The sequence below is a fragment of the Neodiprion virginianus genome, chromosome 3 (genome assembly GCF_021901495.1).
Source record: "Neodiprion virginianus isolate iyNeoVirg1 chromosome 3, iyNeoVirg1.1, whole genome shotgun sequence".
Lineage (NCBI taxonomy): Eukaryota > Metazoa > Arthropoda > Insecta > Hymenoptera > Diprionidae > Neodiprion > Neodiprion virginianus.
Window position 1 is genome coordinate 25,525,803 of NC_060879.1, and position 24,309 is coordinate 25,550,111.

The following is a 24,309-nucleotide window of genomic DNA, read 5'->3' on the forward strand; positions in this document are numbered from 1 at the left end:
TTTCCTATGTTTCCATTATTACAACTACAAAATTATCTAACGTCCGATTATGATACACTTCACAGAGTTTCCACGAAAATTTTTCGATGCTGCTGAACTGGTTATGCATGAGTAATGCGCATACTAGTTCAAAAATTTTACACGTATTGCATTCTGAATACTGGAATTATAGTAAACACAAGTAAAATATGCCAAACTTTGGAAACTCGGCGGTGAAGTTGATTAATGATTGATTCTGTTTTAATTTAATTTAATGTTCCTAGAAATGATGTTAACTTTGACTTTTGCAAGGACCATGCAACAGAACAAAATAATTCATAAGAAATCTACGATTCTTAAATAGACACTTGATTTTTTTTTTTTCCGTATTTTATTTATCAAAATGGTTTATATCGCTTTGTACGAGCGTTACAGTATCCCATAGCACTGAAATATGTAAATCTGTAGGATAGAACGTTGGGAGGTCTGTAGGATTCAGAAAGTTTTTAGGGCAGGGTGACAAACGGTTTGTTCTATTATACCAGAAGTGATGTCTCAATCAAGCGGAAGATATTCCTTGCCTGCTGACACAAAATAAGTATAGAATATTCATAGAATGACTCTTCGAAAACAATAGGCGAACTATGAATATTCTTTGAATACTGTTTTGTTTCATGTCTCCTATTACCAAAGGATATTTGGTTGAATGTGAAAGAATGTTATGAGATTATTGCACTTGGGAATTCATCCAAAGCGGAGATTGCCAAATTCTTCAGATAATAAATCTCCGATCAAAATTTAACTCATAACATTCTACATGCATGTTCAAAAGATTTACAAAGTATTTCCGAAAATATTCAATGGGCAATTATTATTAGGTGGATTACATCTAAATGGTTTACCTGGATGTAACCCATCACTATAAGATTGTTAACAGTGAGTTAGGTAATTATCAGATATTACTAGTCACTATTTTTTATCAGTTATAGAAGGGCTGAAAATTATTTCTTTATACCGTAACATTATGTTTCATCGTGACGCGTTTCGGTGAATATAAATCGCAGGACAAAGACAACCATTCGAGTAAAAAAGAGAGGAAGTTTTTGGGAGTCAGTGATATTACATTTCGTTTTCACATGCTCAGTCAATGTACTGGGCTAGCCAGCGGAAACCTTCCCCATATCCTTGTCTCTTCAGCACTGAACACATATAAAGCTCCAGCGGACGTCCGGGAATATCACTGCGTGCTACCTTTCCCTGATAATATTAATTCATTATGTATCACGTAAATGAGAAATGTTGGTCTTATCGGGGTATTTATATTAATATAAACTCTATTCTCGAGGACCAGTTTGTCCCACGTCGGTTTGTAGAAATATAATTTTTATTATTGCATTCACGAATATTGTAAGACTTTACCGTAAAAAAAATAGGATCTGTGCTTGATTAAGACGGGGTAAAATTTGAAAATATAAAAAAATGCCCTTCCAAGATGTTTATCATGTTACATTTGTTTGTAAGTTTGATACCTGATCTATGGAAAATATGAGTTTCTACTTTGCAAGAAATCCAATGTTGATGTGTGATTGACATGTTCGTCGAATAAAGTATGTTACCTAATGCCATCATTTATTAATTTTGAGTCGAAAATCATGTCATAAAAGAATACTAGCAAAAGTTTGTTTGTTGCAACAATTCTGCGACAATGTTACTCACCTTTCCTGTAGTTTGACCGTAAAGATTGAAGAAGTTTCTAAGCTCGTCTTCCGAGGCAGCGCCAGGCTTGTCAATTTTATTACCTAATACAAGAACGGGGCAAGTACTGAGCTGCTCATCAGTTAGGAGCGCATCGAGTTCAGCTCTGGATTCAGGTAACCGCGACCTGTCGCTGGCATCGACCAAGAAAACTATCGCGTCAACAGCAGGAAAGTAATCTTTCCATACTCTACGTGCTGCAACAGATATTGGGTGAATTGTATAAGCAGATTCTCATGTCTTGTGGTGTTTGAATAGAATTAGAGCTGCATCAACAAAAACTAATTTTTGTTTATTAGTGAAATTTTAAAAACTTCAGTGACACAAAGGCTTCGTTGCTTTACCTTGAGTATGCCCACCAAGATCGAAAGTTGTAAATCTCATGTTACCAATGGATAATTCTTCGGAGGCTGAAAACAGAGAATCGTCGATTAATACTGTATATTGATTACGTAACATATTAACAAGTTGTGTAAACTCAGCGTGAACTCGTTAATCATTGCGTAAATGTATGACAAAGTTTCTAGCTTTATTTTTCTTGAATAATATACTTGTCGTACTTTACACGCAGAAAATCAACTCCAATTTATACAAGTCTCTTTGCAGGTGGATAAAAAACATTTCGTTACTTGAGACAAATATTTCCTATGCAAAGCAGACGCGGTTTGAGTATTTCGATGACATTAATATACTGTACGACTACAAATTAAATCGCTGGGTTAGTTGTAGGGTTAGTTACTTGGGTGCAACGTCGGCACGTGTTGGGCGAGCCGGTCATCCTTGAGCATGTGAAGTAACGTCGTTTTGCCGGCATTGTCCAAGCCAAGGAACAGTAGCTTCCCACTTTTCTTCCACAGCCCTGTGAATTTAAACAGACAAACGTCATGCATTTGTTTTTGACTGACTTACGTTGTAACGTGGCTTCTACTGGATCGATTAGACATTCGTTTAGCACAGCATTTAGCAGTGAACGCCGGCCAGAGTTGGGCAGCCCAAGAAAGGCAAATCTCCCGCGACAGACAGGAACAGAAAAACCTGCGAAACGCAGGTCTTTCTTTTTGTTTGGCTTATCACTCATGGTTCATGATTCAATCAAATTAAAATCATTATTTCATCGGATGATTATAAGTGACAAAGTAACTAGTTTCATTAACAGCGGCCCTCATCTAAAAAATCTTCATAATTCCATTATTTTTGTGACTCTTAACATAGAGATAGATCAGAAGATGATAGAAGAAACGAATAGCTTGAATTTGAGTTATAGATCATTTCTGCTTGCATTCTGCTTGCAGCTCAAGTCCGATGGCGATAGAGCTGCCTAATTCCTGGGAACCTACTCTTGCGTACACAAGATGAGTTTTTGGCACTATTCCCACATAATGATGATACATAAGAAAAATGTATTAATAAATTCATTTACAAGGCCGTTTTCAGTGCAATTTATTACAAAGAATTTACATCCAAGCCAAGGTAAACGAGTTTTTTTAATAATATGCTGGTTTGATAAGCAGCCACTGGACGGTCCTTGATACGATATTGAAATCTCATATTGGGTAAAAGCCACAAACACAATGGAACAACATACAAAGTGATGAAAAGTAATAATATTCACCTTCCTGAATAATATTCTTCGTTTGTATTCTGCAATATCCTTCAAGATTTCATCAAGTTTTTGACCAACGGCAACAGCAATATCGATTTATTTTTAATTTCTTTTTCGTTCAGAATAGACAATGGCAAAAGAATATCTCTCGATCAATGACGTTGGGGCGGAATGTCTGGTTAACTTTTTTTTTAAAAATGACACAAAATGGATCGGGGTATGGCTCTTTAGAACATTCAGGTTAGGTGTTTATAATTTCGGTTACAAAATTAATTGAGGGTATATTGCAAGTATTGTTGGCATCTCATTATTTACAGGTAAACTTTGTCCACATGGAGATGGTATTTTTCATATATTTGCAAATTTGCGCTTGAGCACAAATAAGTTTAGCGTTAACGGGAATCTGTAAAATATATTAGTAGTAAATATGCTTACCAAGGTAACCAAGAACCCCCGTCAACCAATCCAAAATGAACATTTTGTGTGTGGCGTTTATGCGTGCTAATTGCTAAATGACTCTGCAAAAATAAGACACATGATGACTAGTGAAAATTGTATAAAGTTCTTAATAAGATAGCAGCGTACGTACGAGCTTAGCCTTGTGAAAAGAGAAGTGTGTGCGTATGTCAATCGAAATTCCGTGTAATCATTCACTCGAAAGATCAACGTGACCGTTTTTAAAGTAGATTACGGGATGCAGATTGGTGAAGAATAATTGCGATAAAATAGGAATGGATGGCTACTGAAATTAACTATTATATGGAATGAACTGCTGTCCAAGAAAGAGGTAGAATAAAGTACCGAAATGTACAAAAGAATACTAGGCTGGCCCACAAGACGTGGTCCAAAAATAACAAGCTTATTCGTCGCGCAGTTGCTTTTGACAACAATTAAAGATGCATCAAATCTCGTTTGACATTGAACGCAGACGTAGTTAACTTATCTTGAACAATAAAACTTCACATACCTACGAGAAAAATGTGCGGAACCACTAGAAAACAGTGAATAATCACTTTCTTTCAACGAAACGTCTACAGCTCAGGGGGGAGCCAAATCAGTTGGCAGTTGGCACTAGGTGACGTCCACTTCCGGCGGCCATGTTGTCAAGTCACCGTTCCACAAACGGCGGGATATTTGAACTGCGATACCGAACGAATAAATTAACCACAATGCTGTATCAGAGATTCAGTTACCACGTTAAGGGATCTGCACTTAAATTACAGAAAGTTTTATTCGCGAATAAGAATATGCTACGTAACACCTGTAATTTAATTCAATATTACGCATATACTGTGTAATTATGTATTTTGATTTACTGGCAATGTCTATCTACGTATGTACCTACGCGTTAAGACGCAGGTTGATACGGTCTCAAGTGTGCGAAGAACTACTTCGCTCACCGAACGTAGGGAATGATTTACTCCGCACAGTGATTGTGAGGTAGGAATCTGAGAAACATTAGCGTACTTTATCGAACAATTCCATATCGGATTATAAATGAATTTTTCCCATAGTGTATGACAGCCTGACTCAAATTGACATGGGGAGACACATATGCTCCCAGAATCTTCGGAATTCCAAATTCATTCTTAACGAATTTTTCGTAATCGCTACAATAACATTGCAAAAAACGTTGATTTCACCAGTAAGCGTAGATAGCGGGATCGATAATGTGATCATAGATGGCAGTTCATTAATAATTTAATCTTAACATAATTATAAAACACAAGCAAAAGAAAAAAAATCTGGCGTCATTGATAATTAAACTTGGCTCAACAAAGATGTAGGAAATTGGTGTGAGTGATTGCCTGGTATCTTAATGATATTGAAATCAATCAATGTATGTTATAGGTAAATAATTTGCCTATACGAAAGGTACGCTCATATCGCAAATATTATCGTAATTAATAATCTGTCAAGCTGAATTTATAATAAATATAATTAACGTTGATAGCGGGGATATCCAGAGAGACGATTGTCAGACAGCACAAGGCTGAGAAAACTTTCCCAACTGTAACCGATTACACAGGGACCGCGGAAGTTTTGAAAATTGCAGTAACACAAGTTTACCCGAAGCTCGCTTTCTGTAGGAGCTTCCAGTAATCTCTCATGTAGTGCCTTTCAAATTTTTGTTACTTTTAAAAACGAATACTTATTAGAAAGAAAAAAAAAAACAACGCTGCAGCGTATGCAATACCTTGCATGAAGAAGAATTCTCTCAAATTGGATATCTTTTCAAGATCAACAAATGGATCGTGAGATATCTTTTAACAGTATTTTGGAAAGGGTGAAGTTGCTCACAGCGAACTTTTAAAATTTTCCCGCCAATCAGGGTGTTGAAAAAAGTCTGTCTACGACCATTATTTTAAATTTCAGCGCCACCTCGATCAGACCGATTCCTTAAGTCGACTGCGTGGTATGAACGTCATCTGGAAATTGCACAATACAGCCACGGAGCAACATATGGGGCATTCCCGCTTAACTCGCCGCACTTTTGACCTCACGTTTTCGAATTTAGTTGGCAATTTTTTTCCGAAATTCGATTAGCCCACAAGAAGACTCGAATTTTTCATATATTTTGAATCAAACGGTTTCAAGTTATGATTTTTTTACAAAATCGTCTTTTTTAAAAAATGACATTCTTCAAGAGTACGTAGCGCAAAAATGTGAGGTCTGAGGATGAAATTTTCTAAAAACAAAATACTCCTGCGATTCAAAGTTGCATGAAAAAAAAAAACAATTTTTCGTCAAGTATGCCACGTAATTAATTTGTCCAAAACTTTTTCTCATAAACAAGTGCATTCATTTGTAATGTATTTTTATTTCCATAAAATTTTATTGCACGACTTCACGTCTTCGCGCTACGTCCTTTTGAAAAATGTCATTTTTTAAAAACTGTGATTTAAAAAAAAAATAAAATAAAACTCAAGATCGTTTGATTAAAAAATTCTGAAAAAAATTTCGGGTCTTCTTGTGGGCCAATAGGATTTCGAAAAAAAATTCATAACTGAGTCCGAAAACATGAGGTCAAAAGTGGATCGATTTCAGCCGGAATGTCCCATATACAACTAGTGTGCTGGTCACTGTTCAGAGCGCGGCCATTTTGAAGCAGGCGCAATGAGCCGAAAACAAGCACAAGAGAATTTACGCATTTGCTAGAGCAGGCGGTTCATTTTCTGCAAAATCAAAGACAATCGCGTTTAGAACATTAGATTAGAAAAGTCTGTTTATACGTTAGAATAGTAAGATGTTCAATTCAAGTTCTCGTCGCATCACATGCAAAAGTATAAAACTGGCCGCTAATGTAATAATCAATAATTCTTATGACGCTTGTGAACACCTGCCTCGGCGTTGACGTTTCTCGACGAAGAAGCATGAAATGCATAGGAAGACATCAAAAAGAAGCGTGTACGTAGCATGATTCACTTTGATCCACTCCTCTCGCTGTTTGTAAGCCACCTATTATACGAAGTCGAATATTGTACCAACTATTAAAATCACTGTATGCCACCAAATATCTCTTTCGCCAAAGTTGTCGTTCTGATCGTCGCATCTACTAATTGTATTTGTGCACAGGTGTGTATTTGCAAGAAAAGCTTTTAACCCCTGACCCGTGTCAAATTCACGTATCAACGTGCATAACATATTGCCAATACGAATTTACACCTCGACTTACGATCAACTATAAGTGGTAATGTATAATTATACCGCATGTCGTTTCACCCTGAGCTTTATGCTACGACTCTTCTACCCACCCAAGGATTTTAATGGGGAGTATTTGCGATTTACATACCCGAGAGCCCTAGATCTTACTTTTATATCGTGCTACCGTAATTGAGGTCGAGAATGTTCGCAGTGCTCTTCGAGTCAATGCTGCGGGTTGTTTAAATTTGCTTGACTCTTTAATTCAGCAGCTGTCGGTATCATGCTTCAACCGTAAATTCTGTCCATACCATGAGTAGGTCGGTTTCAAATACCGTTCGAATTTAATACTCAGTTTGAGGTGATCAAGATGTATGTGACGAGTATAGTGCACTGAAGATTACATGCTTGTATGTATTTACGTGCGTAACAGCTGTAATTGACATTATTATGCATAAGACGATTGCGAAATGAAAGTCCAACATTTATGTACGTTGCATTAATAATTGTAAAATAATCATATCGTTTTCCAGTCCCGTGTAAAAGTTCAAACTCATAGTCGGCAGTTAATGAATATGTCTGCGGAAAATCGAGCGATCGAACGTGTAGACGAGAAATATCAGCGTACGTTTTGTTGGCGCCACGCGATTTGCGTGACTGTAAAACTTTTCAGCCAATGAGACTAGCTGTACACACATTTGTTTGCATTGAGCACGGCATTTCCCGCGCTCTAATAGCACGTGCAGAAGGTCATAGACTGTGTATGGATTTACACAATCATGAAAATTAAACCTTGTGTAGTCTCGTGCATACAATGTATATTATACACATTGAAAGTGCGCTTTTTGCATTACTTTCTAAGACTGAAATAGCGTTCGAAGTTCAAAGTTCAAAATTCAAAGTTTGAAATTTCGTAAAGTGATCGATTATCGGCCTTACACTTTTTATATACGATTATCTGGTACTGAAATCTGAATCAATCTGTATGGAAATTACAAGTCTTTTCACGTACCGTACATATATCTGCACATTCGTAACTTTTCGTCGCAGTATCGTAAGTTGCAAATATCAAAAATGATCGAGCAATTATCGGCATGAGTGTGTCATTTATATTTTCTTTTCTCAAGTCACTGCTGGCTTTATGTCAGGGACAAGTGTGACCAAACTCCGATAGTGAACGAATAGCGGTGTTTTGGAACAAATATGTGAATACCATTGAAATCCTATGAGCTAATTTCACAGATGTGTAGAAACTGCAGCTATAAAACTGAAATTGGATTCATTGATTGAAAATAATTATTTACCATATTACGATGTCTTCCGTCACTGGCAAATTAAGAACACCTGTTTTTAAATACTTGCTGAGAGGAATAAGATTGATATTGGAGCTAGGATTGGACTGGGTGATATATACTCGTATATGATCAAAGCTACACATTCCAAGTTTTGTTCAGATCATTTCATGTTCATTGAGAGTCTAGACATATTTGACGATCATCCCAATCGCGAAAAGATTCAGTTTATCATTGAACAGCTATACACAATCTTAAAGTCAAAATGATTAAAGTGATGTCAAGTTTGAATAAAAGTATCAATTTTTCGACCAGACCACTGACAGAGAAATTCAAGCACCCCGAACTCCCCACGGACATGACAGTACAGAAATCAAAGGAAAATGGTTTCAAGAATCATTGTCCCACGGTTGATGCGCAAAAACCGTTTGCCAAAAGCGCTGCGAATATGTCGCATCATCCGTGGGCAAAAGCAGAGGATGATTCTTGGAGCTGGGATCGTCGAAGCAGCGGCACGTCGATATCTTGGCCGGAAGAGATGGAAGAAGTTGCGACGAAGAAAGTAATCGAGCAGTGGGATGCTGTGGAGAGAACTTTGTACGACGAGGATAACCAAGTTGCATCAGAGAGCTTGCGGAGCGAATGTATACAGTGGAGAACTCAACTCCCTCACCTGCGAATTGTCGGCAAGGGGTTGCAGAAGCGTCAGATAGTCGATGCTAACAGCGACGACTCGGCTCCCGTTGACGTGAAAGAAAAAGACGGTCCCTCGACGGTCGAAGAAATAATCGAGGAGCACAAAGTGCCGGAAAATGTGAGTCAGCAATCAGCGTTGCAGGTTTATAATGTTAATCTTATCCGCGATAAATTAGGATCCACAGTTTTTGTCATTTTTTTGGCCTCTTGGGCTGATTCCTTTCGAAAGCTTTCATGCGGTATGGATACTGTTTGAGTAAATCCTATTCTAATGCGTGCGCGATACCGTTAAAACAGGCTGAGGAAGGTGCTTCGGATGGTCGCAACCGGGAAGAGACGCGGAACGAAGTTCTTGATAGGATTCTAGACTTTGTTTGTGCCGAACTATTGGCGAACAACGAAGTCGACGAATCGTTAAGTCAGAACTTGGACGCTGTGCTGAGAATAACTCCGGCGCCAACTTACAGCGGTAGAAATCCTCCCGGGAATCACAGAACTGCGAACGAGTTCGTCGGCCAAACCCATCGGAACTCAAAATTACACAAGGACGAGAGGGGGGAATTTAGCGATGCTCTTGAAGTGTCTGGATGTCTACCGGAAGTTCGGAAAAACAGTTCCCACGCCGAAAAATCTGCGACAAGATTCTCCGTCGGGTAGGTGGACTGATTCAAAACGAAAGTAATCCACAACCAAACTATTTTTCCCCTTCACTTTATTTTTCGTAGCTAATTTCACGTCGTATAGTTAGAATTTTGAGAATCTGTGACGTAAGAAAGAAACTCTTGATGCAATACAACAACCCCAAGGTCTGACATTTGCTTCGATCACTCATTACACGTACAGACTGGATAAACACGAGAAGCTTTTCTCAAGTCAACAAACTTTATCTTTCCGTTCCACGGCTCTTAAGTCCACGGAATTTAGCGCCACTTTCAATCATATCATTGTACTGATATCAAATTCCATTCCAGTAAAGGAAGCATCACGCCAATATCCGCTCGGAGACAAGGAAATATGAGAGAGACTGCTCCTGATGGTGTTTCGGCGAACCGTCTTTACACGCCACAGTTGCCCAGAAATGCACTCGGGACCGTTTTTACTGAAAAAATAATCGTCAGTCCGGTACCGTTTGCGACGAGCACTAAGGAGAGCTTTTCTACGCTGAAATCAACGCCTCTGACATCGATGAGATTGTCGCTCGAATCTTCGCTGGGGCAAAGTGAGTAAAATACACCGATTACCTTCGATAGAAATATTTTGAAAGAACTTTGAGTAAACTTTACGACGTTTCCTCGTCACCGTAATTTCCAGGATCGGCTAGGAGCGTTAATTCTGGTTTCAAAACGACTTCGGCTCGCCGAGTTGGCCTCTTCCACATACCGCAAGTTCATTCCGCTTGGCAAGCCCCGGTTTGTCCGACTGTGTGGCCTAAGAACGTCAAGTTGGCTCCGATTGACATAACGAGGCTTCCGAGTAGCCAGCGCAGGTATAATCGGTGGATCAAATTTTCACTCCAGGCGAAGTTTGCACTTTCTCACGTCGATCTGACGTTGACGGCCGGATAATTTTTGTTCCAGATCGTTGGCAACGTCCTTCAGCCAGCCGAGAAGAAGTCGGAACTCGTTAAGTCCGATCCCTCGTGAAATAATGCCGATCTCACCCCTTGCGAATCGAGCTGCTGAGAGAACATGCCTCGAAATTCAAGGGAAGCGGATAGTGAGGCAAAAATCGAGGATGAACGTGACGAGCGCTGGCTGGGAATTCAACTCGCGAAACATTAAGAAGATAAGAAATAAAGTAGAGAATAATGACGCGAGATGAGATTTTCGAGCGTTGTTATAGCGTGCGGTGAACAATTTATCGACAGCGTTACGCCTATCGTACAAAAGCACGAAATTGATTAAGAATTTGTTGAATTCGTACAAATATATGTGTTTAATTACCGACGACGATCGTGAAATAAGGTCGTCGACGGGGTGACGTTGAACGAAAGGGACCAAAATTTATTCCTAGCTAATCGGGTAGATACAACAGCCGATTATCGGGTTTACCAGACACCTCGCAGTGTCTGATAAGATGACGTGATCGATTTGGCATAGGAACACGAGACGTAGATAAGATGTATCTACTTCTTCTTGATTTATTGCAGATACCGCAGGCTTAGGTTAAGTGCATTGATAACAGCTGCGGTCGTTCGCATCAAGGCGAAATGATAAGTACCCTGCAAAATGCCCTGTGTTATCTTGCACTCGCGTAGATAGGCAGTTTCTCGATAGGCTTTACGGATGAAATTTCTTTATACCGTTAGTCCGATCGGATCTGGACAGCTTATTTGCAAATGCATGTATATACACCTGGTGGAAACTTTTCCAGTCGTGGAAAAAAAAAATTCCAAACCGATGAGTGACGATGGAAAATCAGCCTCAATCGAGCATTCTCAGTGTTGCACACGAATAGCTGTAAAATTTGCATTTCCGTTGCTCCACGACAGATGTGTGATAGAAATATTGGAGTGAGCAAATTTATGAAAACAGCACTTGCAATTTAACGAATCTGATAATAAGCCAACTTGAATTGCTCGGGATGCTTCTCTGCTTTTTGTGTATCTGACTATCGCAAGCTCCTATACGTATACATGGTCTGCCTGTAGCCTTGGCGAAAATAGAACGCTCTGTATTTGTGTGTTGTACGCAAGTGTATTTTAGGCGGATCTGTATGTCCGTTTTCCGTATATTACGAGGAGCTACAGGGGCGGAGAGAGAGAAAGAGTAAAGATAAAAAGGTTGGAGTGGATAAAAGATGGAGACAAACATTGCCGTTATATATGTGTGCTCTTTGTCAACGAATCGGTGCCGCAAGCATCGGCATTAATGGTCCGGATATACGTATGGAATGTCTATGTACGTATGCATGTGTGTATGTATATGTAAGTTTACTGGGTTGTAGAGCTTTTTGTACGTATACATGTCAGCTCGATTGATTGATTGTCGTTACTAATGGCCGAAAAGCACATGGAGTTGGGGATGTTCGAGTTCAGTGTATCAGGATATCGCGCATTCCTCAATTTGGGGCTTTCATTGATATGAAAAACGTACGCAATGTTCTACTTTTTCAGAGAAACATTTCCTCGGTACTTGATAACTTTCGATAAGAAAATTCTTTCTCTTCGGAACTTGTCAGATTTATTTCAAACGAAGATCTTGTTGAAGAGCAACGTATGAACTTGTTCTCAGGCATTAGAAGAGGCAAAAAATTCAACAATATATTAAAATATAAAATGATGTTCTACGACCGGTGAATAGTGTTTCAAATCCACTGGTGGAATTCACAGTTTTGATGTAAGTAATTTTAATTATAGAACATGAACAACTTCGGTGTAGACGCAAAGCACATTGGAAAGAAAATCGCAATTGGTGTGAACGATTGCCTGGTATCTTAATGATATTGAAATCAATCAATGTATGTTATAGGTAAATAATTTGCCTATACGAAAGGTACGCTCATATCACAAATATTATCGTAATTAATAATCTGTCAAGCTGAATTTATAATAAATATAATTAACGTTGATGGGGGGGATATCCAGAGAGACGATTGTCAGACAGCACAGGGCTGAGAAAACTTTCCCAATTGTAACCGATTACACAGGGACCGCGGAAGTTTTGAAAATTGCAGTAACACAAGTTTACCCGAAGCTCGCTTTCTGTAGGAGCTTCCAGTAATCTCTCATGTAGTGCCTTTCAAATTTTTGTTACTTTTAAAAACGAATACTAATTAGAAAGAAAAAAAAAACGCCGCAGCGTATGCAATTCTTTGCATGAAGAAGAATTCTCTCAAATTGGATATAAGGATATCTTTTCAAGATCAACAAATGGATCGTGAGATATCTTTTAACCGTATTTTGGAAAGGGTGAAGTTGCTCACAGCGAACTTTTAAAATTTTCGAAAATTTCAAATTGGAAAGAAAATCGCTTATTTGAAATTTTTATTGTAACATGCAATCAAATCACTTACCTGATATAAATGTATACAGTATATTTTTGTAAACCACACGTTGTGAATATCTTCGGAATAAAAAATCGTATATGCGACCAACCGCGTATTTCCTCGTTTCGGCGATGCAACGCAATTATATTTCCCATCTCTTGAACATAATTCCAGATATTCATTACATACAAGCTGATGGATTGCCGAAAAACACTGCCGATAGCTTACATTATCCGTATCTTGAGAGAATATATGTTTTCTCAAAGTGGAAATCATATGATCAAATTGTGCAAACGCAAGGGTGGTGAAAATTCAAAACTAACATTTGTTAGGTGAAATTAAATCCGAATGAAGCGATTTTCAGCGAGACATCTGAAAAACGAACGAAGTCAAGAAACTTCGGGGAAAGCGCCGACGCAAGCTTTCGGCGCGAGGTGTTGAGAAAGCTCCAAACCTCACGACCGAAGATCAGTCGCGCGCGAACTCGCGGTGCGTTAACAGCTTGACGTGAACCTTCCCCAATCTCAACTATTCCTGGAAAAATAACGTAAATCAAGAGAGAAAACAAAATTGCGGTGTTATCTCGTAGTGAAAACTTGGTTTCGTAGCTAGAGCTTTGCCCGCCGAGTCAGGGGGATTGGTTAATTTTTAATGGTGACCGATGAGAAGGACTTCGAACTTCTGGGTGATGCTTCGAAGATGACGGGGTACAGCAGACCACCCGAAAGCAGATTGACGCCGGTAACGAGGATTTTGGGGATATGCACGGCGGTCGGTAAGTGTCGGAAATTGTTCGGAGCACCTGGTTCGCGTCGTTATTGTCACCCTTGCGCTTTTCTTGCTCCACCCCAGGAAAATTACAATTCGCGCGCATTGCGCAGCTCATTGATAATTTGAAAATCGCAAGGATTTACGTGTAATGTGTGGGCGTGATCCACTAATTGCAGGGTGCGGCGAAAAGAACCCGTTTCGTACATCGACGATTTACCCATAATTCGTTTTGAGTTAAACGTCAGGCAAACAGGCGCGGATCACAAAGTGCTGACTGGCTGAAATAATTATATTGTTATAGGCATGTATGTATAGCTGTTCGATTTCCACGTCGTGGTAGAAAGCTCAGGACTCCGTCGCGTAGGTATGTGACTCTATTCTAATAGGGTATCACATGCTTGTCGCAATCAAAGACAAATACAAATCACTGTTTCGTCCGTATCTTCAATTAGTCTGAAATATATTAACACGCACAGCGTAGCGAGGGTTTTACAATTCGCAATCGGAATACCTTTTTCCGATTATAAATCCGCGTTTGAACTCAATCGAATCAAGAACAAACACGATGCTCCTCTAGACTTCAATGCGATGTTTTACTTCAAACTTGTAATTGCAATTGCGATTGACGTCAATCCTTTACACACCATGTATAATAATATGCCGTTAATTAGCGCCAGCCAATCCAATTGAGGATTACAGGCACCTCTTTACTTGGCGTATAAATTATACACATCTTAATATTTTACGAACAATAACTCGTACGTTTCCTCGATCCCGAATTCATTGCTGACCTTTGGAGCGAGATACGTCGTAGATTTGCAGCGCTTATTGGAGAATATCAACAAAGTTTAACGCGAGAGTAAACACCGTCGGAACATAAGCTTCGATCAGCTACAGCGAAGGATGTTCGTGGAAGTTGTCAGCAAAGGTTTGAATTGGTCAATCCTGCAAGTCAGTACATGTATAATCATTCGGCAGAGGGAAAGTGAGCTCGCGGTTAAAGAATTGTTATCAAAATTGTTACACGACGAATTTCCGGTCGATCGAATCACCGATTCACCGAGACCTGAGAATATGACGTGAAGTTGGGATTCGTTGATGACAATATACACGTCTGCTTACTTGATAAACATGACTTCCCTTCTCGGTCTTGGCCCCAAAGGGTGGGTGAAGCTCAACTTCGCAAACCAGCCATTCGTAATCAAGTTTCAAACTTCTGAGCTGCTCCGGGTAATTTGCGTTTCCAACTTCGACGTCGAGAGACCAGGGTGTACAAGTGCGGGATCATGGTGCGTTGAACGCCTCTCGTTCGTGCCAAATTGCATTCAACACGTTCGGAAGACAGCGAGTACATAACCGTAAAATGGGCTCAACTCGGGGATTTGCGAAACCAGATGCGTGATTATTGGATTTATCGGAGTTTCAGGTGAAAGTCCGCTCAACGCGAAGTGAATAAATATTAAATACCGAATATTCTGGTCTTGGAATACAGGTCACGATTTTCATTCAGAACTTTCGGAATGAGCGATGAAAAAAAAAAAAAGAACTTTGGAAGAACCGCGCGTGAATCAAGGTTTGATATTTTTATGTATGTACGTCACGTGAGTCGCCTAAATCTTTCCTCATAGAAATGAAATCGTTGATAATATGCGGTCCACGTACCCCGCTTACGATGAAGCTTAACGAGGGGGAGGTGTTGGTAACCAAGGAAGGAAGGAAGGAAGGATGGAAAGAAGGCTTTTCAGATCCATCATTTTTAATATTACAAAGTTTAACTGGGCGAGTCGCGCCCTCGCAGGATATTCAAAAATGTACGAAAAGCGTACTTAAGAAGTAATAATCACGTGCACTCGATACCGTTGCGCATGTTAATTATTACACCATGTTGATTAGATTGTAAAAACAATTTCAAACGTCTTAATTTAGTCAACTCAGGATTGCGTCAACGTATCGCGTCTTTCCAATTAACGAGGAAACAAGAAATTGAATTGCCTTGTACTTGTGAATAATTATAGAACTTTTCTGCCAATGGACTGAGACAAGCTTTGCAGTCAGTCGCTTGATACAGTTGCAGCCAAAAGTAGATCAGAATTTAAATCTCGCGGAGCCCTTGGTGTGTAGCTTCAAGCATCTCGTAACAGATTCAGCTTCATTTCGTTTAATACACAGGTATATACAAATATACATTGAAAGATAAATACCGTGTCGGCATTGAATAAAATAAAAAATCTCTTCGGCGATGGGGCGTAAAGGCACGACGGTGAATTTGCGTCATTAGCAACCCTTTTGCTACAAACAAAAAGAATACAGCAGGTTAAAAAAGAGGTGAAACTGGTCCTGAAATGAGTGGGTGTATCGGAACGTACAAAAACATTGAACTTGACGAGCTTGCGTTAAAAAATTGTGTGTCACACGATTCATTTTGACGAATACCTCCCCCTACACATTTTTACGAATTGACGATAGTTGGAGTCAAGCATAAACGCATAAATCTTGCATGAATTCAAAGCCTGAGGAGGAAAGTATTACGAATGGCAACTCGTGAGAACTGTGCCTAACACTCGGCGCGTAAGTAATGTATTTATGGCAACTTTCAAAACCACGTGAAGATTTTTTTTGTTGTTGAAACTTGGCGTTTCTTACAACGAAAGATCGCGTGTGACGCGAAGTAAATCAAACGCCCCTGCCTCTCGGCGCTTGTCTACCGTCTTCACGGCGAAAATTCCAAACAAGTTTCGAATAATTCAAAGCGGGTCGTATTTATTGTCGCGTAGATACATGTACGGAAAGGTGCCGCGTATTGCGCGGTGATACGATTCATGGCCTAGCGTTCTTATACGGACAACCAGCGGCACGTGGCATTTCCGATAAAACGTAAAAGCCAACGAGCGAAACAGAGCAGGATTCGCATGAATACTGGCCTCTGGCCACGACCCCTTTCTCCGTCTCAGTCTCGACGACTGTACCGACCTTTGGGAAAAAGGATGTGCAGAGTTGTTTTATTCGCCAACTGGGTCACCGCTACTTCCTTCGATACTATCGTCGTATTGCTTCTGTCATAATAATTAATACACGTGTCTGCGTCGTGTATTTGGGATTTTCCCCGATATATTTCACTCCGTTCCTCTGTTGCCATGAGCCGGAAGTAAGGGATGCGAAGAAGTTGGTGAAAGCGAATGAAAAATGTTGTAGAAAATTTCTTTAGACAGAGGGTAGAAAAATTTTCGGATAGTTGAACTTTCCCCGCGGATGGAAGATGAAGGTTTACGCCTCTAGGGTGGCCTTCTCACGTGATACCGGGATTATGGTACCAGGTATGAAACGTTTCCTTCGACCGACATTTTCCGCCACGCACATATGTATCGAAAGGGATGAAATATTCATGGAACAGCAGATGTATCGACTTGGGGCACATCAAAACTTTCATGGCTAGGACGCATCGATGTTTCGTAGAAGGAGGCGCGCGTCATCGTAAAAAAAAATAGGAAAAAGAGAAATGCCACTTTATTAATTCGAGCAATTCCAAACGCATACGATATCTCTTCGATGTGTCAAATGTTCCTGTTTAAACATAATATAAACATGTATGTACATATATAAGTCACATAAACGACACTGTTGAGGATACTATGTCGGGTGAATTGCGCGTTACTGCGGACCTCGGTATTAAGTGTCGCATTGCTGGTACATTGAATCGATATATGATTCGGTTTTAACTTTGATTTCCGCTTTGATCATGCATTACGAAGCAGAAATGCCATTTTTTTGATCCGCTGATCAATTCTCTCGGAATATGGGTGTTCTTTTTTCGATGGTATTTCTTTTTCTTGACTAAGAACATTATATTTAAATGCCCCCCCACCCCGCCAAAAAAAATAATCTCTACAGTGATGTTTGCAGTGTACAAATTCTGTTCCAGGTTTAGTATTCATCATCAATGATGTAATATTTCTTAATTGTAAGATATAGATGGAAATGGATAAGGGCTCAAATATCAATAGAGTAGAACAGCAGTTATTTACCGCTTCTCGATTCTAGTTGTTTATGATGATTGCTTATCATTGAAAAACGAATCAAAGAATTGTTGAATTCACGACTTGACCGACGTAGTTTCCATAAGTCTTTCAAAGTTGACTAAACAGGTCTTTTTCCTCTTGATTTTCTAAAAACTTTTTCATCCACGTTTACGCCCTGAGTACGAAAAAAGTCCTACAGGAAGTGGTCGATACGGTTCGTTGGGCAATATCCATTCAGGCGCAGCGTTACGCGTTTTCAAAAGTACAAGAAAATCGGTATAAAATTGAGTCGACGATAAATTGGTCCAATTATGTACTCACCTGCGTTCCGCGGGGTTCGTGGAAATCGGAGATCCAGCGTTGATTATCCGCCTAAGCTTCCCACAACGTGAAATCTGATCTTCGAAATTTGCCAAAGCGTTACTATCATCTTCCTGTATGATTTTAGCTGATGGTTTTGTACGCATTGCGATATGATGTGGATGATGCGTAGCCATAACCCTGAGCACCGATAAAGTGCCTTGATTTACGGGTCTGAGCGATATTGGTTATATACGCCATCGCGAAAGTTCAAGCTCTTGAGAATTTCACCAACCGCTCGTCGGTTTCCTCCCGCAGAACATAAATTTTTCGATTAAAGTCGATTTTCTCTATGCTATCCTCATGGCATTCGCTTAGTTTGCGCAAGAATCTATGTGACAGTTAAATTTCATGAATGCCTTTCAGCGAGTAAGTTCAGACTCGTTAGGCGTAGGGAAGACCGAAGTCGCTTGTAACACTTTTTGAAAAAATTTATCTTTATCGCTCATTGTTAGTTATTTATGACTGATATGTTTTCTTCTGATTTCATTGATGCAGTTTACTTTACTACAGGGATTTCACTTTCGTGAGTTAGGAAAGGTACCCTCCACTATCATTGACAGTTAAAGTGAAACGTTGCTAGAGATGTTTAAGCTGCGGGCAATAACGATTGTAAATAAAAGAATTTAAGGGGAAATCGCTGCAGATATGTTAATTTTTTTTAAGAAACAATCTTGTTTTGTCGTTGAAAAATTTTAACGCAGTCGTGTAAAATTATGTTACACGCTAAGTTGTCTATTTCAAGCGAACACAATGAGGGTTGCGAATCACGTCTTAAGAAATCCCGCAAGTCAATCTTCACTCGAGATTTTACTACTTTTCGAACTAAAGTATATTTCGCGTTGTACAACTGAAAACATAGATATCGTGTAACAAATGGACATTGAGGAAATAATTGGGTTTGGTTCGTGTTACAATTACAATCAACGATTATTAATAAACAAATAAAAATCCTTTGCGATAAGTTATATATTCCAAATTCAAACATATGTCTCTGATATTCAAAGTATTATAGTTTCAGTCGGTTCATCTTAATATCTAGTAAGACTCGCACTTTACGCGCTAGACAAAACGTAGTTGATGGGAAATGTTCACTCCAGAGAGCTATCGTAAAAAATTGATATTCCGGTGCCATACCATACGGGAAAGATTGCCACCAAGTTTTTTTTGATACGTTGGTCGATGTTAGCGGTACAGATGTCCATGGAACGACGGTATAATGAGTTTTGACATCATCCCTAAAGTGGCGGCGTAATCTTCTCTGTGACAATCGATACGTGTTATGATAAACACCGGTCTGCGCTATCGCATAAATTAACCAAGGTCACGCATGAAGAGCACGCAGTTGCTTATACATATTATGTATATTATACTACGGAGTAACTCGTTGCGTTCTGCACACGTAATAATTGAATTTAGATGTGCCTTGAACCCTATCACATTCGCCTTTCATAATTTTTCGTGATCGTAGACATTCGTATTAATCGAAACACATCACATTTAACGCGACCGATAAAAACTATCCATAGATACATCATCGACGTAAGATCACGATTGAACACTTGTTTTTCATTCTTATGATCGTACAACGTCGCATCTTTTTCGACTAACTACATAAGCCGACTGTGCAATTGACGTTTTTATTTTTCAACAAAGTACACAAACTTGTTTCTACGGTTCCAGGTATTGTTTGTCACAAAATGCAGATTTCCATAATCGGTACTCCTTTTATTCGAATGTGCACAGCTAGGGTGTTGAAAAAAAAAAAAAAACAGGTCGAAAAGTTCCATTTTGGGATAAAAATACGCCTGCTAAAATGTAAGCTCTTAATATTAACATCTAGATACGTGGATTATTTTGCTATCGCTTCATCGAAAGTCGCAACATAAAACTGCAGGCCAGGTAGCTTCTAATCTATCGATAATAATTGCAAGTGTTTAAAATTTGAACCGTTGTTTATCTAGCCACAAATTTGAGGCTATCGCTGTAACGTGAACTGTGATAGGTACATTCATGGTTAAAATGCTCAAGAGTAGAACATACGATGTCATTGGTTCTAACTTTACTCTTCTGAGACGAAATCAACTCACCAGCCGTAAATTTTGTTCCAATCCGCTGCAGGTGTTAACCTATAGAATCGATTAAATTTGCATTACATAGTAGATCTTTCGGCGATTTGAAAAATGAGGTACGAATGGATTGGCAGAAAGGAACCAAATAGTGAGCACTGGCCTTACATTGACGAAGCACGCCCGAACGACAGCCGAGAACTAAGTTTTTTCCCCAGAACGAAGAGAAAATATTACGACTGCGTGAGGTGATACGAATAACTGCGACATCGAGTGAAAAGCTGACGCTGACCAGCTCGAAGTCTACATCACCCACGAAATGTCAAACTTTTGTCCGCAATTACCAAATTTTGACAAACAATGTGACTGCACGTGTTTACCGTTATTCCGTCGCCGAATTATCATTGTTATAAATTGCCGCAGGTGAGAAACTGACGTCAATATTATGTAAAATGCATCAACCGATGTAGAAAAAAAATGGAAACCTGTAGTGTTCACTGTTCAATGAGCGTAATCGCTTCGCAGTTATCAACTAACAAGAAAACGACTGTCAGCCATTTGCGCTCCTTACAAACAATTCGGACGCTAGCAATGTGTAACTATTTTTTGACATCATCGCAAGATCATACTTCCAGAGGTTGATGCAAATCCTAAGATCTGCCGAACGTAATGATGCCGTGGTTCATCACATCGGTTGAAAACTTCAGTTCCAAGTCGCGTTAAAACACATATTGAGATTACTGTTTACTCTGTTGTACCCACTTTATATTTATCTGCAGCAACATAATTGCAACAGTCGCGTAATCGGACATGGAAATACGGGTTGCGTAATTCATATGCATGACGTTGTGTGCACTTATCTGACAAATACGACACCGTCCTTATCTGTTTTGTCTGTAGAGTAGACCAATTAGTTTAATAACTAGCGTGTCCTTACACAAGTACTTCCTCCGCTACTGTCAGCTCGACTGTTTCTCAATTCCGTTATTCGGTAATTTTTATACATGTAATATTTACACTGTCGCAAACTCAATCATGCTTTAGGTAACTTGATGAAAGTATGTCAAGAAAATATCCGGAGAATCGTAGAACCTAATTGATTTTATCGTCCAAAAACAAGCTTTATGAACAGTCGAATTCAGTTAAACGAAAGTACTCGCGGCGCATGTTTATTTGAAATCGTAGTATCAGCTAATAGGAATGCCATGCAAATAGTACCATCGTCAAAAATTCTACGATTCCACGAATTTCATGTCCTCTGGCGTTTCTGTTCGCTCTGCTGTACGAAATTCAAATTTTCCACCAATTCCAAAGTCGTACCAAGCACAAGCATCGTTTGAAAACGAGATGCAAAGTGGCTTCAAAGCTGCGTCGAGTGCATTGAAAATTGTATAATCGAGTAGCTTCATTCGCTTAGGGAAAATTTGTCCCGATAAATGGTGTACAACGCAAAAAGCATTTTCGGCGCCAACGAGGTTGGCTCGAAGCGATGCCCATCTTTTCAAACGGTCGTAAAATGTACATGTTCAATAACCGTAAAACCAAACTGCCGTGTATGATCTCTTATTCATGTCGTACTCACTGTTGCTGCACACGTAAAACCGTGGAATAATAATCGAAGAATTACGGGGTTGAGTGTATCTCTGGAGAATGAGCTCGTGGTTGGTTTTGGTCTGTCAGGTGCTTCAGACCCCCTTTGCTCTATCTATGATACGCTTCAATACACGAACTTTTTCGGGTAATTGTAAAAATTGGCACGATGTATTTACGATATCAGCATTTCATTTCACAGACGAAGTCGATAAAAAATTTTACAAGGTAATTCGACGTGAGTTTTTGGACATGCAAAATTACAGTATACTGCCACTCGGAACTCCGAGCAATTCGATAAACAAAATATGGATATTATTCAAGTGACTGACAAGACAAACACGGCAACAAGTTTACGCGAAGTAAGGCCTGAAGGGTAAACACGCCCAGCGCTCGTCCACGAGCCATAATTTAGAGAAAGCGGCCTGAGTAGCGATCTTCAGGGGAAAGCCTGGGCTGCCTCCTTGGATGCACTCGGGAGGACATGTGATTATCCAGCACTCTGTATGGGGGTTGTTGGACAGGGCCTCTGAAAACACTCGACTCAGGGCAGACAGAAACGAGATTTCACAGAGAACGGTCGTGTCTTGAGCGTCTGTTCCAACTTTCTGGATAATTTCTGATTCTGTTACAATCTATCAATTCTGGTTATCGGCTATGTCGTCACGTATGCAATTATAGTTCTGTGTTAGTTTATTACCGTGTGTCTGTAATTGGTTGTGAGAGCGAAACACGGTAAGGCTGTCTCCTGGTGGTGCATCGATTACAACACAGCACCAGTGTTGTCGCGTGTTGTCCATAGTCGTCCAAGGCCCAATAGCTGTCCTTGTACTCGAGACGTTAAGGTCCTGTAATGATCAGGGCTTTTGCTATCCGGGAATCCTCCTGTGTCCGGTAACGTAACCCAGCAGGAAGGTCCCGGCATCACAGCACACACCGTGTATTGCGACAATATTGCAGAGCTTGTACCCTACGATAGGTAAGAGAGCTCTCTTAGTTGATATAGTCAGGCGAATGGTCATTCCAACCACGATAGATTAAGTTAGAAACAAAGTCTCTGACTTGTGATGGTTTTTTCACCCTTTCATGCACTTGGATTTTACCTGATATTGGTCGATAAATTCACTTTTATTCATTGGCTTGCTCAGGATTTGCCCTCTACTTCGTGAGGGTTTTTTTAAGCCTTAGCAAATTGTTGTTCCTTGTCAATTTGTCCGCGCAGTTACGGTGTTTTTATTGGAACGACTAGCGACTTGATTACTCATTCCTTCTCGAATTTTTCTATTTGTTGTATAAGAATAATTCGGTCGCACAAACGATTACATTGCGTACGAAATAGAGGCAAAAGGGGACACCTGATCCGTATCTAATATTGCATAAATGAAATTATGTATAAATACGATCCTAATAAAAATTTACGTTACTTGCGAGTGTACAGACAGGCGCACAGAAGAGCAGCTTTGCACAGGTGAATGAGAAACGTATTTACCGATTCCAGATCACCTTAATTTCTTGGCGCGTTATTAGTTCAGTACGGTATCAAACTTCATACAGAACCCTGGCTACAGAAGAAACCCCAGTATAATACATCTTGTCAGTTTTCTTCACACCGCAAATGACGAGCTTGATGGAAGATTGAATTCACAACATTTCTCGTAAGGTTGATTAATATAAATTTAATACTTTGCGTCAGAATACCAATTTTCACAGTATTGTGAAGGAAAAGAAAGGTTCTTTTCGAAATCTAGCATCAAAGACTAAAACAACTGCGCGTTGATCGATGTCTTCTTGTTTCCATGCTTGCATTAGAGCTGGTCTCGTATGCGGAGTACCCTGATTTTACTATTTTATCATACTAAACTTTACAACCATGTTTTATTCAAGCAGGATTATCGGTTCAGAAAACCGCAGAGTGTAGAATCATTGGAACTGCGATCTCCGCTAGCTGAACTGACAGATAGACCGCAGCAACGTTAGAGGATCGTTACAAAGGACAACGTAGTTTTCGATGTTTCTGTATCTGTGGAAAAAAGAGTTTCTGTCATGGACGACGGAAATATTGTGGTTCCAGTGGATCGGAGGAATAGGATGTAAGTGGAAGTGATCAAACTCGTCAGTTCCTCAGCTATTCCGTCGTATCACCGAATATTCGTTTCACAGCGATGCTGATGCTGGGTGTGATCGGGATGTTAATCGGGATGCTTTCGCCGCTTCTGGCCCAGATGACCTCCCCGAACCCGTCACTCTTCCTCACCCTGGACGAGGCCTCCTGGGTGGCGTCGTTTTCTAGTCCGGCGCGTCTGGTGGGTGCGATTTTTGGCTCAATCGGCGTCCACTACTTCGGGGGTAAGAGGGCGATGCTTATCGCGGGATGCCCTCTGCTGCTGGCTTGGGTTTGCCTCATCCTGGCTGACTCGGCAAAATGGCTCTACGGGACCAGCTTCGCCAACGGGCTGGGCATAGGGATGGCGTTCGTCAGTTTTCCGGTCTACCTCGGCGAAGTGAGCAGTTCAGCGACCCGCGGCGCTTTGGTGTCATTCGCCGTGACC

General features: G+C 40.0%; 3 protein-coding genes across 23 annotated transcripts in view; 2 read left to right on the top strand and 1 right to left on the bottom strand.

Moving 5' to 3' along the window:
• Nucleotides 1–654: 654 nt before the first annotated feature.
• LOC124300207 (GTP-binding protein SAR1b) lies at nucleotides 655–4,456 on the bottom strand. Of its 7 annotated transcripts, none has more exons than XM_046754016.1 (6): nucleotides 4,305–4,456; nucleotides 3,773–3,855; nucleotides 2,644–2,769; nucleotides 2,079–2,144; nucleotides 1,696–1,931; nucleotides 655–1,236 (listed from the first exon to the last, which is right to left on the bottom strand). In XM_046754016.1, the coding sequence occupies exons 2-6, from the start codon at nucleotides 3,813–3,815 to the stop codon at nucleotides 1,120–1,122; spliced, it is 588 nt and encodes a 195-aa protein (XP_046609972.1). In that variant the 5' UTR covers nucleotides 3,816–3,855; nucleotides 4,305–4,456; the 3' UTR covers nucleotides 655–1,119. The 7 variants fall into 7 exon arrangements, with proteins under 7 accessions (XP_046609972.1, XP_046609976.1, XP_046609974.1 ...); XM_046754020.1 differs by lacking the exon at nucleotides 2,644–2,769 and adding an exon at nucleotides 2,474–2,593 and having other exon boundaries at nucleotides 4,305–4,455; XM_046754018.1 differs by having other exon boundaries at nucleotides 4,309–4,426.
• Nucleotides 4,457–6,321: 1,865 nt separating this feature from the next.
• LOC124300208 (uncharacterized) lies at nucleotides 6,322–12,166 on the top strand. The gene is made up of 6 exons (XM_046754023.1): nucleotides 6,322–6,745; nucleotides 8,587–9,085; nucleotides 9,265–9,620; nucleotides 9,939–10,186; nucleotides 10,279–10,453; nucleotides 10,545–12,166. Exons 1-6 carry the CDS (start codon nucleotides 6,717–6,719, stop codon nucleotides 10,786–10,788), a joined length of 1,551 nt encoding a protein of 516 aa, XP_046609979.1. The 5' UTR covers nucleotides 6,322–6,716; the 3' UTR covers nucleotides 10,789–12,166.
• A 1,253-nt stretch (nucleotides 12,167–13,419) lies between these two features.
• LOC124300201 (facilitated trehalose transporter Tret1-like) overlaps nucleotides 13,420–24,309 on the top strand; it is a 73,191-nt gene continuing 62,301 nt past the window's right edge. For 6 of the 15 annotated variants that reach the window (XM_046753999.1, XM_046753997.1, XM_046753998.1 and 3 more), the window contains exon 1: nucleotides 13,420–13,729. In XM_046753999.1, the coding sequence (XP_046609955.1) occupies nucleotides 13,716–13,729 (14 nt within the window). In that variant the 5' untranslated portion in view covers nucleotides 13,420–13,715. Of the gene's footprint in view, nucleotides 13,730–21,670; nucleotides 22,740–23,258; nucleotides 23,421–23,644; nucleotides 23,851–23,920; nucleotides 24,243–24,309 lie in introns of those variants that run through there. The other 9 variants (XR_006907175.1, XM_046753996.1, XR_006907176.1 and 6 more) reach the window with 9 other exon arrangements.